This window comes from Chiloscyllium plagiosum, chromosome 13 (genome assembly GCF_004010195.1).
Source record: "Chiloscyllium plagiosum isolate BGI_BamShark_2017 chromosome 13, ASM401019v2, whole genome shotgun sequence".
Lineage (NCBI taxonomy): Eukaryota > Metazoa > Chordata > Chondrichthyes > Orectolobiformes > Hemiscylliidae > Chiloscyllium > Chiloscyllium plagiosum.
The window spans coordinates 58,855,695-58,873,379 of NC_057722.1; the positions used below are offsets into that span (position 1 = coordinate 58,855,695).

Genomic DNA, 17,685 nt, shown 5'->3' on the forward strand with positions numbered 1-17,685 from the left:
GACTCTTCCAGTGAGCAATACCACTAGTGGTGTATTTGCCAGTGGGAGGCAGTTCAATACATCCATATTTTCTACTTGGCCTCCTGGACAGTGTTCCAACTTATAATGATACGCACTGAGAACAAATGATTCAGCTCTGACAAGGAGTCATCGTGACTCGATGATCGCTTCGATGTTGTCTGACCTACTGTGATATCCAGCATTTTTGTTTTCAGGACACATTCCAGCATCTTCAATAATTTGCTCCTTCCTTATAATGATATGCACTTAGCTTTAGAGCCCACCGCTGAATTCGGCCTGAAGTTAGGGTTGGTGCTGTCTTGTCCTCTTTAAGTAGACCTCGCTAGGGTTTGTGGTCCACTATTATTACAAATTTACGTCTTTAAAGGTATTGATGGAACTTTGACACCAAATATGACCACCAAGCCTTCCTTCTGTGGGCGTATTTGGCATTAGCCAAAGTCCTGGAAACATATGCTATTTGGCATTCCTCTCCACTGGGCAACCTATGATTTAATATGACCCCAATGCTGTATGGGGAGACATTTGCATGTCAACACCAGACCTTGTTTGAAGTCATAGTATGCCAACACCTTCGAGGATGATTATTTCTTCACTTCCCTGAAAGCAATGGTTTGGCTACATGACCATTTCAAGGCTAACCCTTTTTAAAGAGTTGATGCAAAGGTGCTGGGATGGAAGTGATCTGTAATAATTTACCAGCTGAAGGAAAGACTGAAGCTCTGGCACAGATGTGGGAGCTGAGGCACTTTTGATCATTATCATTTTAACTTCCAACAAGTGTAACCCGGTCTTGTTGACTCTATAGCTTGAGTATGTCACTTGAGGTGCCTGGACCCACATTTTTCCTTTCTAAGGCTTACCCTTGCCTGGGAAAAACATCAATGGACATAAATGGCAACCTGGGGTACACCTTGTAAATGACCTCTCATTGTCTGCTGAAAAATGGCACAGGCTGATGATACCCCAGATGGCAGTCTCTACAATTAATAGTCATAGGGTCTGTAATAATAAAAGTGTACTTCTGGGAATCCTTGTCTAACCGCCATTGCAAGTAAGCATGGCTCATGTCCAGCTTTATGAAGGACAACCCATCTGCCAGTTTTGCGTATAAATCCTCCTTGCAGAATCATGGAATTGCTTCCTGGTCAACATGCAAGGTGGCCTTGCTCCTTTGACAGTCCCTAGAATCTCCTGAAAAACTTTCAGGTATTTAATTATGACTTCACTCAGGTGGCCATTTTCAGTTGAAAAATGTTGAGCTAATCAGGTTGAATTTTTCTCATCCAATTTTGCTCCATCATGCTCAAGTCCATTATAATCTCACCAGAATCAAAGTAGTACCTTTATCTGTAAAGGTTGCCCGGTACAGGTTTTCAGTCTAGCCAAGGTCTTGTGCAAACTTAAGGGTTGGACTCCACAATGAATTTTGTTAAAAACTGGTTCTGCAATTACTGTAACAGCCGTGCTGGTATCGACCTCTATTACAACTGGGTGACCATTTAACCAGACAATTATTTTGATTGCTTCTGATTTGAATTTTGCTAAACAATTTAACTGTTCTAAACCAGATCTAGGTGGAAATTTCAGGGTGTGCATTCTCCTGGATACTGACCTATGAGTTCTCTTATTCAATTTAGGTCAAATGGGCCTCTTTTGCTGTCTTGATTCCACATACTGGCAGAAATTACAATGGCTTGCTGGCCCAGATTCTGAGGAAAATTTTAACCATTTGGCTGAGGCTTGACTTTGTTTTGGGGTTTGGCTGTGGACTGACCTGGAGTCCCTCTGTTCAGGATTTGTCTCAAGTGACACTATGCAATTAGGTTCGGTCAAGTGGTGTATCCCTAAGCTCAGTCAGACTGGCGACAGTATCACTTGCATTGGAATATCTTGCACTCACTGCATTTTCTGGGGATTAAAGCCGGTTGTAGTGCCTGTTTGAAGTCCAGTTGGCCTTCAACTAGTGGGTGCTTTTGCACGGATACATCATTAATCTCAACAGGTCACTCAGAATTTCATTAACAGTTAAATCGAAATCACATGCCTCTGCCAGTCATCTTAACCCTGTCAAAAATTCCAATATGGATTCCCTGGCTCTTCAATTGCTGAGTAAAACCAATAGCATCTCAGAATTAGAGGAGGCTTAACATCATGATATTCCTTACCTGTATCCGTCCATTCTTGAAAGGTTTTAGTATCTGCTGCCTCGGGAAAAGTTAGATTCCTAATAACCAAAAAAGCTGCGGGTCCACCACCTGACAGGAGACTCGTTGCTTTTCATCTCCCTGACGTCATTTGCCTGAAAAAATAACATTCTTTCCACATACTGGGCCCAGTCTTTGATGACAGGATCGAACAAGTCAAGCTTCCCAGATAATGGCATGGTGCCAGAAATGCTTAACCCAAATCAAGTAATGTGATAAATGGCTACCAGAAACATGTCAGCAGAGGCAGAGATCAGATCACTATAGCAAACCAACCGGTACATAATATTGCTTTTTAATTTCATCACAGGCTGAGGCTTTCATCACAGGCTTGCCAGCCCAACAAGTTTGGCCCATCTTCATTTGCCTTTGAGGTGGTGGTAAGCTGCTGCCTTGAACTGTTGTCCATTTACTATAGTAGAATCTAACCACTGTAAGAGCAAATTGCTGCAGATGCTGGAATCTGTACTGAATGTGCTAGACTGAAAACATTAGCTTGTTCTCTCTCCATGGTTACTATCTTCCTGCTGGAGTCTAACCACTGTTCGGGAGAGGGTTCCAGGATTTTAATCCAGCATTGATGAAGGAATGGCAATACGTTTTAAAGTCTGGATAGTGAGTGGCCTTGGAGGGAGACTTGCAAATGACACGGTTCTCATGTATCTGCTGCACTTGTCATTTTGGATGGTAGTGGTCTTGGGTTTGAAAGGTGCTGATTAAGTGAACCTATAGATGGGACACAGTCATGGTACTGAGTGTTGGTGTTGGAGAGACTAATGTTTATGGATGTTGTGCAAATCATGTTTTGTGCTGGATGGTCTCAAGTTTTTCAAGGGTATTGTAGCTGCACTCAGCCAGGCAAGTATTCCATTACACTCCTGACTTGTGCTTTGTGGAAAGTTAAGATGGTGGATTCTATGTTTCAAGAAGGTCATTTCTCTTTGTTCTAAATAAAGTATATTCAACACCACCTCATAGATTCTCTCCATACTGGGATAAATTTTTGAATTTTCACTGGCCAGCCTCCTAAGGTCAGGGGACCAGACCTATTTGCCATATTCCAAATGCGGTCTGAGCAGTACCTTGTATAGCTAGTGAGACTTGCCCTGTTTTTGCTCAAGTTCCTCTGAAATGAAGTCCATTTGCCTTTCCTGTAACACACGAAACTTACAAATCTCACCATCACCCTCTGCCCCCCCACCCACCTCCCCAAAAGAAAGTCCTCTGTGCTGCAGCTTTCTCTGTTTAGATAATACTCAGATCCTCTGGTAGAAAGAATATTGTGTATAGACTCACATTTTCTTCCATGATCTTCTACTTGCCAAATTTCTGCCCTTTCACTTAACCTTTAGACTTCTGTGTGTCATCTTTAGCAGTTGCCTTCCTACCTATTTTTGTGTCATCTGCAAAGTTGGCTATAATACATTTACTTCTCTCATCCACATCATTAACATATATTGTAAATACCCTGTAAATGCAGTCCATGGCACTCCAGGTTCTATCCTGAAAATGCCTATTTATTCCCAACTCTGTCTTCTGTTAGAAATCAACATGCAACAGCTAAAGAACATTAATGGGAGAACAGAAGGCTTTGCATTATGCTGAGAGATGTCAGGATGAACAAGAGTAACATAATTAACCAATCCTCTATCCAAACTAATATACCAAAGACTTACATTAATAAGCAGATTTAGGTGTGGTATTGCATTGAATACCTTTTGGAAATCCAAATACATTGTATCCCCTGGTTTCTCTTTATCATAAGAATTTTTTTGTGCAGGTAACAATTAAGAATTTGTCAGGCATGATTTCCTCTTCATGCAAATATGCTGATCTAGATTGATCATGTTATCAAAGAATATAGTAGCACAGCATTTATAAATTATAATTTATTGCAATATTTTCTCAAGAACAGATGTTAAGCTAACAGGGCCTAAGTTACATTTTTAACATTCCTATTAAGGAGTGAGAAATTATAGTGGCTGTTTTCAGAATCTAAGGCTACCTGGAAGGTTGCTACCAGTGCATCCACTACCTCTACAGTTACTACCTTTAATATTCTAGAATGCATTCGGTCAGGTTTAGAGGACCTATTGATCTTTAGCTCCATTTGTTTCCGTAGTACTTGATTTCTGTGATAGTTATTGTATTTATTCACACACATCAATCCCCTTTGTCCCTCGATTTAATATTTTTGGATGTGATTAGTATCTTTTACCATGTAGACGGATGTAATGTACTTATTCAACTCCTCTGCCATTTCCAGATTCCCCATGAAATTATTTCCCCACCCTCATTCTCCAAGAGTTCTTTTTTTCACCTTAGCCTCTCTTTTTATATATTTAAAAAAAGCTTTTATATTACTTGCAAGTTTTAAAAATATTTCCCAATCCTTTGGATTACCACTAATATTTGCTACATTGTATGCTTTTTCTTTCAATTTGGTATGATTCTTAACTTCTGGGTTAACTAATTGTCAGAAAATCCCTTTCCTAGAAACCTCCTTCCTCATTGGGCTATATCTTTCTGTGAAGCCTGACTTTTTTTGTTAAATGTCTGCCATTGTTCTTAAGCATCTTTTCTGTTAAACTCTTTTCAAAGTTTACTACAGCCAAGTGTGCCCTTATTCTTCTATATTTACTGCTGTTAAGCTGAGCACAGTTGTTTTGACCCACATCTGTGACTCTCAACCTGAACGCTAAATTCTACCATGTTATGGTCACCATTTCCTCAGGGATCTTTTATGGAGGTCATTTATTAAACTCACCTCAGTGATGTTTGTTGTGCAATTCAGTTGGACACAGCACACTGAATTTTAACATTTTATTTGCAGGATCACATTTTCTCACCTTTCTCATGGTGTTGAAAAAACTGGAATTCAGTAAAAGTTGCATCAAAGTATAATAACACAATGAACATTCCTCAGTACCCTCCCAGCTGCTAAAGCATCTTAGAATAAAAGCTAAATGAATGACAACAAATTCGGCACACAAAGTGAATGGGCAAGCAGCAAGAAGGATTGGTACAGAGAGGGGATAAGGTGGAGCAATTCAGACAGACAGCAAAAGGAGTGAAGGTCAATGATCAGTTACAGAAGATGTAGGGCACTGAATAGGCCATTTGGCCCAGTCCCTGCCCGTGTTCATGCTCCACTTGAGCCTCCTCCCACTGTTCCTCTTGTATCAGCGTAACTTTCAATCCCATGCTTCTTTTTTCTCATGTTTATCTACTGCTCCTTAAGCACTTCTGTGCTCCTTGCCTTAACCAATGTCTGTGGTTGTAAGTTCCAGCATAACCCATCTGCTTTGCAAATCTAACATTTCATCAGTAACTCTATTTGTGCAGTTTTGCTTTTTTCAATGTTCTCACTAACCTGCATCATTACAATTATTTACAAACTCATACTTTCAAATCCATTTGACTCTGGATTCCAAATAATAAATCCTTATTATTAAAATGTAACACTTCATAAAGGCCTGTTCGAATAGTTTTATCAATTATAGCCATTTCTGCAAGTTAATAATGTCTTCAAATTAATCTAAAAATTGAGAAAGTCAGTATTGAAGTGTCACCGCAAATTTGGAAATTGTGTTTCTGATCGTAAAGCTCAAATTGTTCCTCCAATTTGAGAATACAGTTCCCAGTAATACTGATCCTTGAATCCCACTTCCCACCTTCTGTCACTCTGAATAATACACCAGAAGACAGTGTCACAGATTCCATTTTTCAAGTAAAGTTGGTGAACGGATTTCTGCAGGAGGAGTCAACCTGCTGCAGTTAGGACGATGTGTTGAACCTCATGAGATGAGAGAGATAATCAGTTTTTACTGTGGAGAAAGAAATGAAGCTAGAGAACCCAGGAAATAAATATTGATGTTTTCAAAACAGTCTAGGAGAAAGTGAGGACTGCAGATGCTGGAGATCAAATATGTACAAATATTTAAACATCTGGACTATCTACTGTCACCAATGTCACAGCAGCAACTTCAAAGGGAGGTGCTGTTTAAACATAGCAACAAAAGCAATCACATTGTTCAAACTTGTTTCAGTGAAAACCCACAATAATGATAACACTTGAGGGAATCTCAAGAACAGAATTTGCACACATTTCACAGATTAATGTAGATTCATTTTGCAAAAATAATTTTCAATAGTATCTACAAAATAATTATTTTATAAATAATATTTTCTTAACCACAAAATAATGTATTACTTCCCATTGAAGAATGAACACAATCACCCTCAGGAAGCCAGACCACAATTTCTATACAATTTTTAAACAGTGAAATTTCTATTTTTAAGATGAGGCCCATTAGTGTTGAGCAGTAGCAAGTTTTTGATTTCAGGTGCACAGGCATCCCAAACACTCCCTGGACAGGTAAAACATGGGGTTAAATCAGATTAGAGCTCCCTCTACACTGCCCCCAGTAAACACTCTCAAGATAGGTAAAGCCTGGGTTGATATATAGCGTAAATCTTCCTCTATACTGAGCCCATCAAACACCCCCAGATAGGTACAGCACTGGGTTAGATACAAAGTAAGGTTTCCTCTACATTGTCCCCATGAAACATTCCCAGGACAGGTCCAGTTGAGAATTAGCCACAGAGTAAAGCTACCCACCCCACCCCTGCACCAAACTGTTTCAGGCCCAGTCTCAAAAGATATATTGTTTTGGAGTGAATTTTTAATTACTTTCCCACAATAACCCAACCATAGGTTCCCAGTGGTGAGTGTGGTGTAGTTGTTAAGTTAGGGCTCAGGCCCAAAAGGAAGGAACTCAGAATGGCAAGCCCTGCTTTTTGTGGGACCTTTATATCACAATGGACACTGCTTCTGACAAACGATGAGGATTCCTCGACATTAGATCTAAATGTATGTTGTCCATTTGCCTTGCACGTGTTTGACAGGCTGTGCTCACTAGGGTCCTCTGGGTGCCCTTGTTTACATTCTGACAGTAATGCAGCTCTCTTGTAATAACACAACTGTTGCTAATGAAAAAACGTGAAAGCACCTAACTGAGCACGTGCATTCCTACTCTCATGGGGTGGGATTAACAAATTGATACAATGCCTCACTATTTTTGGGGGTAGAGACAGCACAAGACTCTGATGACATTTCATGTGCCTCTCTAACACTGGCAGTCATCCCTAACACTGGCAATGTGTGAATATTGGGAGGGGTGGCTGACTACTAAACCAATTGGTCACCGCTAACCCATTAGTAGTCAGAGCTTTTCCTTTCTCTTGGACCCTCTCTGATCTTCCATTAGTGAGACGGGCAGTATAAACTGGTTGGCGGCTGTGTCTCTCAGAGGCAGATTTAGCCTCCTTGTCCCATCAAAGTAAATTCATGCCATGTTTTCAACCATCACCACAAGTTTCTGCCATCAGCTGGACTGAGATGGAAAGGCATGGTATAGAGCCCCTGGGGCAGACAGAGAGGTTGTCTTTCTAACCTTGTCCTTGCCTCTTGACAATGACTGGCAGCTGAATCCCGAGGCAGCAGCCACCAGGGGCTGCTCAGAAACCCAAAGGTTTGAGCCGGTAGGGTCAGCAACTCTTTGCAGCTCTTGGTGATTACTCATTCCTGGTGGTGTTAACCTCTCCTACCAGTCACTGAAGTCCAGAGGGAGGCCATCTCACATGCACAGAGGTGGTTTTTCCACAAGAGCCCATTGTCCACCACATCAGAGGATAGACAATATGGCGCCACACTGAGTCTGCAGCTCACCTACAGATCCTGAGTGGGTGAGGACAACAGGTCTCCTTCACTAAAGGGTCAACAATCTGACAGATTTGTGGTGAATTTTACCAGTACCAGCATTTCATTTCCAGATTTTCAGCCACGGGAATGCACTCTAGTAATTCCCCTTTACACGTTCAGGGTGGTGCTATCAGGATGGTTCACCCCCACAATCCCAGAGCAACAGTACACAGTCTCATTGCCAGTGTATTCAGAGGCTGCACACAGCCAGTCCCAAGGTTTTGTGGTACAACCTCAATCACAGCTGAACAAAGTGCTTTGTTCTTTTCCCTGAGGGTTACTGTGTGTTAAAACCTGCATCTCACAGCTGATAGCAAAATCCAGTTCAAATATTAGTGAAAACCCAGAACTCACTCTCTAAAACAAGGCAATTATCAGTTTACAATAAAATTCAATTTGCAAAAACCAACACTAGAAAAGAATCTCTGAACAACTTAATTTTACAGTTTGTACAGAAAATTAGAACATTCTATTAAGGTTGCTGGGAAGACTAAATAAATATGAATGAAGAATTTTTCACAATTCATCCCTTGGGTTTATGATGAGCTTGTCGTCCAGTCTCTCAGCCAGTGATATTAACTCAACCACTTCATCAGCTTGGATTCTTTCCTGAGGATAAAAAAGGAGGAAGAAGACCTTTGAGTTGATGTAAACTCAGTCACTGCATTAACCCCTTCAGGAAGGTGCAGGACAGCTCCAGTAGCAAGGGAAATTACTGGGGGAGTGTTGGTAGGGGTGGGGAGCAGGGAATGGCTGAAGCAACAATCTTCATACATTCACCCCGGCCGACAATCACTCTACAATCACTCCCACCCCACCTACACCCTCAACCCCCTTTGTCCTGCATCCCTCCTCCCCCACACTTTATCCTCCGCAATATCCCCATAATACCCAGACTTGCCCTTGCCCAACATCCCCACAACCCTCCCCCATATAACCCCTGCATCCCCAATGGGCCTACTCCTATCCCCTCCCAACAGCGCAACATCTTGGGACTGGTAAAGAGAATGACAAGTACAACAACAGTCAAAAAGCAAAGAGAAATAATGTGGAGAAGCTTCCTTGGAGTGTCTCAGATGAATGAGCCCCACCCAAAGCAAGAAGAACAGGAGTAAATGGGACCATTTCAACAAAGCTTTTGCGAGTTAACTGGAATCTCCCCTCTTGGACAGAATACCAACAAACATGAACCAGAATCAGCTATCAAGGCTTCAATGTGAATTTGGGACAGAGTGCCTCATGTCAGACCCACTGATTGGAATGCCTGAGCAGAGACTAGACAGAGATCTTCAACTAGACAGTGAACTTCAACAGTTTCCTCATTTCCCCTTCCCCCACCTCACCCTAGTTCCAAACTTCCAGCTCTGTTGTGCTCTTCCAGCACCACTAATCCAGAATCTGGTTTCCAGCATCTGCAGTCATTGTTTTTACCACCTAGACAGAGATCTGTCAATATCATTGCTCCGTATCACTCTCCTATCATAATCCTGTCATCACGGTAGCTCAAATCAAGGGGCAGGTACACTCACGGTCATTGAGTTTCTGTCATGGATCATCCTGGGCATTGGAGAATTCTTTGGGCACATGGGGAAGGATGTCCCATGAGGCAGTGGGATTCAGACAGCAGCTTTGGTCTCCTTCTCCTCTCTACTGCTGCCCTGCCTTGTCATTATGTTTGGATTCAAAGAGCGATACAGCTCAATAGACAGGTCTCTGCCATTTTGAACAATGTGTAACAATCCCCTTGCAGTCATTAATGTCAATGCTTCAAGGAGAGCTTCAGAGTGTCTTTATCATCTGCTGCAATAAGAGGCTGTTTGAGGATTGAGAAAGCAGGACTTAGCTGGGGAGACAGTTTTCAGCTTTGTGGTCACAGCGAGCAGTCTGTCACCGCTGATCTTCAAGGACTGTTCCCAGATAGACCATGGAGCTGACTTCAAGAGAAACACCAGCATTTGTTCAATGATCCTCCCACTGAATCAGGAGAACGTGCCAGTGGCATTTCTGATGGAATTTCTCTCTCAGTATTGTCTGTCACTGATATACAGTGTATTTCAGGAGCGTGGTAACAAGAACTGAAATCCACACAAAAACATTTCACTGACTGGCAGTGGTCCTTATTGCCAAAGACTCGCTGCCATTGTTTGTGGAAGGCTGGGCTATGACAACTGATCTGGTGTTGGGTCTTCTCATCAACAGTGGCCTTTTGTGACAAGTGATTGCCAAGGAACGGGAAGAGGTCAACACATTCCTGAGTCTCTCCTTCCATCATTATGTTTGGGAGCTGGAATATTTGGCCAACCAGATCAGGGTTGATGTGAGTTTTATTTTTTTCATTCAGTAACCTGAGTTACTTCTGTGCAGAAATTAAGAGATAACGAATGGCTTGTAAAATATGTGCAGATTGGTAAAAACGCTGCAGTCATTACATCCTGCAGGTCATGCATGTCTCAGGTAATAAGTAACATATTGGCTTAGAAACAACAAAGGTGAAAGAATGTCCCAGCGAGTGGTCATGATACTGACCATCGGAGGGCATCTGATCTTTGATGTGGTGATAGACTGTGTGTGTGTGTGTGTGTGTGTGTGTGTGTGTGTGTGTGTGGATTAGAAATAATACAGGGTCTAACACACAGCATTGGTGTGACACCAGTCTGGGTTTTCAAGGTGCCTGTTCCAGATTCTGCTTAAGATAGTTGCAGTCATATCATCAGGAAGCAATGTCAGGATTGTGAAGAAGTTTCTTGGATATCCAAATCTCTGGAACAGAATCTACAGAGCCCCTTCACTTTGCAATAGAGAATTGCTGCTGTTCGCCATTTTACTTGGATGTTTCTGGGACTAAACAGTATATTAGAAGTTCCTCTGGAAGGTCTAAAGCCACACGGTCATCAGAAGGACTCCCTCAGCCATAGGAAGTAACTCTGGAGAATGTCCTTAGCAGGAAAATCCTGACACACAAAAGGGGGAAATACCTAAATAGATTGTTCTTTCTCCTCCCAAATCCATTGGATGAGTTTCTATAGAGCCTTGATGGTACCTGCACAGCCAGTCACCAATGCAGTTCAGGGTCATTGTGAGGAATCAGTTTTGAGGATGTACCTGCTCTCACTAAATGCACCAGAATCTGAGAATGACTTTAAATCAAACAGTTTCAGACCGACTCACCAATTCTCTAAAGAGTGGATCCAATGTGAACCACAAAGCCACAGCACACCGCTGGCCCTTGGTGACAGCTTTTACTCCATGTGGATTCTCTTCTCCAGATGAAAATCCAACCATTCGACCACACTGTGGTTTCACTGCAGCCTGCACAGCAAGGTCAAAGAATCAGAGACTAAATGCATATCAAAAATTTATTATAAGGAACATTCCAACAAATACATCATACCCAGTCAACCAGAAAACCATTCTCTTTTGTCAAAGAAAAATGCACTTTTCCTAGTTCTTAGAATCGTTTTTTTAAAAAATAAATCATTCATGGGATGTCAGATTTGCCTCTGGGCCTGTATTTATTGCCCATCCCTAATAGCCCCAAGAGAAGGTGGTGATGAGCTGCCTTCATCAAACTGGTAACAGCCTTGCGGTGTAGGTCAACCCACAATGCTATTAGTGAGAGAGTTCCAGACTTAGACCCATTGACACTGGATGAACCATAATATATTTCCAATTCAGGACAGCGAATGGCTTGGAGGGGAACATGGAGGTGGTGGTGCATATCTGCTGCCCTTGTCCTTATACATGGAATTGGTTGTGCATTTGGTAGATGCTGTCTAAGGATCTTTGATGAATTTCTGCAGTGTTTCTCTTGTACACAGTACACACTGCTGCTACTGAGCATCGACAGTGGAAGGAGTAGATGTGATGCCAACCAACTATGCTGCAAAGTCTTGGATGTCAAGTTTCTTGAGTGTTGTTGGAGATGTACTCATTGAGGTAAGTGGAGAGTATGACATCACAAGTCTGATCTGTGACTTGGAGGTGGTGGCCAGGCTTTACAGAGTCAGGAGCTGAGTAACTTGTTGCAGGAAACCTAGTCTCTGACCTGCTCCTAATCATAAGGCCATAAGAAATAGGAACAGAAGCAGGCTTTGTGGCCAGTTGAATCTGCTCCCCCACAGGATCACAGCCGGTCCAATACTCCCCCTCTCCACTTTCCTGCCCTTTCCCTGTAACGCTGGATTCCTCTCCTGATAAAGAATCTATCTATCTCAGGATTAAAGTTACACAAGGATTCCAACCAGCAGAGACATTTTCCTCTAGTTCCGAGTAACTCCAGTGTTAAGGCATCAAGTACCTTCCAGTCCAGGCCACACCCTTCTCCATTAATAATGTCCAGTCTCATAGTTCTCTTCTACAATGATATGACATAAGCTAATAACATACAGGAACAGAACCAGACCATTCAGCCCATCAACTGTGCTCAATGAGATCACATCTGATTTGATCATCTTCAACTCCATTTTCCTTCTCTTTTTCCATTACTCTGAATTCCTCTACTGATTAAGTATCTGTCTATATCAGCACTGAATATATTTAATTAACTCATCTCAACAGCCCTCTACAGTAAAGAATTCTATAGATTACTCCCAGAGAGAAGAAATTCCTCCGTTTCTCTCTGACACAAATGTATGACCCCTTAATTTGAGATTGTGCCTCTGCTCTTAGACTCTCCCACAAGGGCAAAATAATCTTTCCATATCTACCCTGTCAAGTTCCCAGGAATCTTGTATGTCTCAATGAGGTCACCTGTTATTCTTCTAAGTTATAATGAGTATAGGCCCAATCCATTCGACTTGTCCTTATAAGACAGTCCCTCCGTACTATGCATCAGACGAATGAACCTTCTCTGGACTGCCTCCAATGCCAGTATATCCCCATTAGAAAAGGGGCTCAAATGTATTTGTATGTTCTAAGTAAGAGTCCTGTATAGTTTCAGCAGAACTTCCCTAATTTTATACTTTATTCTCTTTGAAGTGAATATTCTATTTGCTTTCCCTCTTACCTCATGAACTTGATCCTAGCTTTGTGACTTATGGTCAAAGACTCCCAAATTCCTCTAGTGTGGCTTTCTGCGGTATTTCTCCATTTAAATAATTGTCAGCTCTTCTATTGTTGCTGCCAAAGTGCATAACCTCATTTTCCCACATTATATTACATTCGCCAAGACTACACTCACTCACTTAACCCACTGTGCTATCCTCACAATTTGTATTCCCACCTATTTTTAATGTCATGCACAAACTTGGCTACAGTACATTCACTTTCTCATCCAAGTCATTAACACATATTGAAAATGATTGTGGCCTGACCATTGACCCCTGTGGCACTTCACTAGTTACAGGGGACCATCCTGAAAATGACCCTCTCATCCCAACCCTCTGTTTTCTATTAGTTAGCCAATCCTCTATCCGTGCTAATATACCACCTCCAACATAACTTTCTTATTATAGAAGTAGCTTGATGTGTGGTATTTTACCAACTACCTTCTTAATATCCTAATATATTAGATCCATGCGGACTCTACTTGATCATTTTATTTTCTGGAGTTTGGAGGCTATTGGCCATTGTTCCTTTGTCAGGAAATAGTATTATTTTGATCAAACTTCAATGAGCTTGTCAATGCATTCCCCAATTGCACTCATGGCCACTTCAGTTCAAGTCAATTCAAAACTTACTTCAGTTGGAAACCCTTCATGATCAGCACAATTGATGCTCACTGCACTGTGAACTGGGAGTGAATTAAAAGTATCTGGGGACAAAAGGTCTGTTGACTCAATCAGCATTTCCTTCCAAATCAGGAATAGCTGAAGAGTTGTAGCAACGTTAAGGCGCATCACTGTGGTATAATTCTATGTTCAGAATCCACTGACCTGAATGAGGAAGTGCTCAGATACCCAGCAGGATTACTCATCCTTCAGAAGGTACAAATGAACAATAAGTACTGCTCATTACTCAAGGTCACATACATCATACTCACCGTGATGGTTTTCGCATCAATTTCGGTAAAGATAAATTCTCCACCTTCAAAATCCCCATTTAGGTACAAGATGGCACTGGAGACAAAGGAATATAGACAGGTCACTGAGGGAGAGGGAACATATGCAATTAAATGTAAATAGACCATATAGCCAGGAGGGGAGAGAGAGATGGTTCCAATACCAGTGGCAGGAGTCGAAATCCCACTGTAGAAGCCAATGAATTTAAATTTATTCATAAATATGGAATAAAATCTCATTTCACATCATTCATTGGCCACCTTCACCTCATTAGATAAAACCAAAAGCAATGTGGATGCTGTATATCAGAAACAAAAATAGAAGGGTCATCAGACCCGAAATGTTAACTCTGATTTCTCTTCACAGATGCTGCTAGACCTGCTATGCTTTTCCAGCAATTTAGGTTTCGTTTCGGACTTCCAGCATCTGCAGTTCTTTTGGTTATCTCAGGATGACACATTCAGCAGCACTTCCTGTAATCCACACTTACACACAGGTGAGAATATGCCCAATTACTGTTGACCCTTATATGCATGCAGATGATGGTACACCCCATTACCATTGACCCCTATATGCACACAGTTGATAGTACACCCCATTACCTGTAGTCCCTGTAAGTGTAAGCTGGTGGTTCCTTCCAGCACTCATTGGCATCTGGATCAAGGAGGCAGTTATCGGCATGGATTGGGTGGCTCAGATCATTACGATTGTCTTGTTGGCCTGGAAGGTATGTTCAAAATGTCAGCCCACTGCACATCTTAGAGTGAAATCCAGTATTTGTCCACTCCAGTTGTCTGAACTGCCTGAACACAACTCTCTTTAACTGGCACATACAAATATAAACATACATACAAATTGAGATCAGGAGTTGGACACTTGGCTCCTTGAGCCTGCTCGGCCCTTCGCTAGGATCATAAATAATCTGATCATGTACGCACACTCCCTTCTCACAACTCATCAGATTTGAAAAGCTCCAATTTCATTCATTTCATGGCATTTTTCCAGTTCAATGATCAGGCAAACAACAGCAATGGTATGCAAGGACATGCAGAAGGGACCGTGGGTGCACAAACAGATCATTCATGATCATAGCGAAGGGCCGAGCAGGCTCAAGGAGCCAAGTGTCCTACTCCTGATCTCAATTTGTATGTAAGTGTACCTTAAAGACAGTAGTGTTCAGTAAGTTCAGAGAGCTGGAGTGGACAAATAAGCAGACATTCCAACATGTGGGAAGACTGTGTTTCTGCCTGTTCTTTTCCTGGGGTATCAAACTATTAGAAATAGCAACATGTGAGAAAATTGACACAGGAACATTGATCTGCTTTCCCAGCCCGGTGACCGTTATAAAAACCTCACTCAGCAGTAAAACTCTAGTAAAGCCTTAGATTGTAACCAATTCTGGGCCACACACTTTCAAAGCCACCTCAAGACCTTGGAGAGGGTGCAGAGGAAAATGGAGACAATGGCTTCAGGGAAGAGGGTGATGATTATGTTCTGAGACTGAAGTTTGTGATTTTGTAAGGAGCCAAAGTTTGCTGTTGCACGGTCTCAGTAACCAGAGGGACACTGATGGAACAGTATTCACTACCAAACAAGATAGAACACAAGGAAACAGATTCTCTCTTACAGCATTTTGTTATGATTTGGATAAACATTTGAAGGGAACATGGGGAGGAGCAAGCTGGAGCACTGCAATTAATTGCATCGCTCGATCCAAAAACTCTCAAACACATGCTGGTTTAACCTGCTGCTTCTCTGTTGTTTTTAGATAATCTATTCATTTTCTAACTTCATAAAAAGCCCAGCCTAATTCATGAATCTGTCCTCATGACAGAACCCTTTAAAACCTGGGATGATCCTGTTCAATCTGTATTGCACTTTGACCAACCTTCATGAAGTCTTGTGTTGTTGCTGAAGAGAGACAAAATTTTGCTGAAGCTTTCTGCCTCACACTGATCAGGAAAAATGCAAGTATGCCAAAATTCAAATCATTCACATACCTTTTAAAGGTGTTGATTCATTGGCAAGTCAACTCTGCTTAATCATGGGGTTGTCATGGAGCAAGCAATAGGGATAGACTAGATTATCAATCACTGAAAAAACCCTTTCTCCTCTAGTATAAATTGTTGTGATTATTTGAAATTTGGAATGCTTGCAAACTGTCCTAATCTGCACAAGACAAAAAGCTACAGCCACTACAACCGCTGTCAACAATCACCAGGTTTCCTCCTGCTGAGCCATTTTTTGTGGTGTGCTTCTTAAGAAATGCTACTGACTAATCCACTCTGACACAGTGTAGATTTCACAATGCACAATTTCACAATAGATCTGGTGACTTTCCAGCTGCATTTCAAATAGTGAGAATCCAGTGGTTGCAACAGGCAGTGAAGAGTCACAGACAGTTTACAGAACAGAGCTGGTTTCTCCTGGGAAATTGTCAAGTACTTTAGTTGTAGCTAGCCTCGGGGGGAGGGGGGTTTCTAGGTGCTGGAAGTATGGGAGGTTAGCTGCAAATGCTCTGCATCTGACAATACAAAGAGCAATACGTCATACAAGGTCATTCAGCCAGTTAAACCTGTGATGAATCTTTGGAAGTTCCTATTGTATCTATACTCACCAGCTGTTCAGGCAGTGTATTGAAACCATTGTACCATTGGGTGTGGTGGTGGCAGAGTGGTAATATCACTGGGATTGCTCATCCAGAACCTCAGGCCATTGTTCTTGGAATGTGGATTTGAATCCCACCATGATAGATTTTTAATAAGTAGAATAAAGAACTAGCCTAATTGTGAGCTTGTAATCACTGTACCAATTGTAAAACCTCAATAGGGAACAGTCATCCCTATCTGGTCTTACCACTTTCATAAATGAATAAATCAAAAATACATTTTTTTATACAGTCAAAGTTCTCATCCATCCCTGTGGTTCTTTTGCAGATTCTCTTTTATCTGTGTCCCTCCATTCACCTTCCCTCCTTCCATTGGAAACACTTTCTCTGTATTTACTTTATCAGAACCCCTTGAGATTTTAAATCTTTTTCGCTCAATATCTGCCTTAACTTTCTTTGGTCTCGAGAGAATAATCCCAGGTACCCTCATTTCCACTCAATCGATACATCAACCTCACCAACAGTCACAGTTTCCCGCTCTGGGTTCCCGCAACAAAACTTCATCTTAGACAATTACTTTGTTGCAAAAGTCTGCACTCATTCTTCAAAGACATGGTCCATCATCATTCACTGTCTACGGAAAGGACCCTCTCACCTTCGATAGCTGTTCTGCAAACCAGGTGAGTGTATGAGAAGTATAGTGTGGAGTTCAACATGAAATAGGATTGAATGATCTTCCTAGCCTTTTCACTAACATCATAGAATAACCTGGCTCTGTGCAATGGAATCCGACCTTCATAGCCATACTGAAAAAGAGGAATGGAATTATCAAAGTTAAAAGGATTAGGTACAAGGGGAACACTGACTTTTATATTTGAAACATTCTATCCAACATGCATGAGCAAACATTCTAATCTCTTCCTCCCTTGCCTCAAACAAGAATTGGTCTACAAATAACCTCAGTCAGGCAGAGAAACAGGCTCATCTGGAAACTGGTGTAGGATCGGGGAGTGCAGTAAGAAACAAAATTATTTTGTTTTTAAATATGTGGCTATAACCTGAACAGGAGATTGGATTACTGCAAAA

General features: G+C 41.6%; 1 protein-coding gene across 1 annotated transcript in view; it reads right to left on the reverse strand.

Annotated features, from left to right (window-relative positions):
• Window positions 1-5,037: 5,037 nt before the first annotated feature.
• Window positions 5,038-17,685, reverse strand: part of p3h2 (prolyl 3-hydroxylase 2) — a 157,038-nt gene continuing 144,390 nt past the window's right edge. Inside the window, exons 11-15 of the mRNA XM_043702558.1 lie at window positions 17,255-17,405; window positions 14,594-14,711; window positions 13,973-14,048; window positions 11,161-11,301; window positions 5,038-8,601 (exon numbers count right to left, since the gene is read on the reverse strand). Of these exons, the coding sequence (XP_043558493.1) occupies window positions 8,509-8,601; window positions 11,161-11,301; window positions 13,973-14,048; window positions 14,594-14,711; window positions 17,255-17,405 (579 nt within the window). The 3' untranslated portion in view covers window positions 5,038-8,508. The remainder of the gene's footprint in view (window positions 8,602-11,160; window positions 11,302-13,972; window positions 14,049-14,593; window positions 14,712-17,254; window positions 17,406-17,685) is intronic.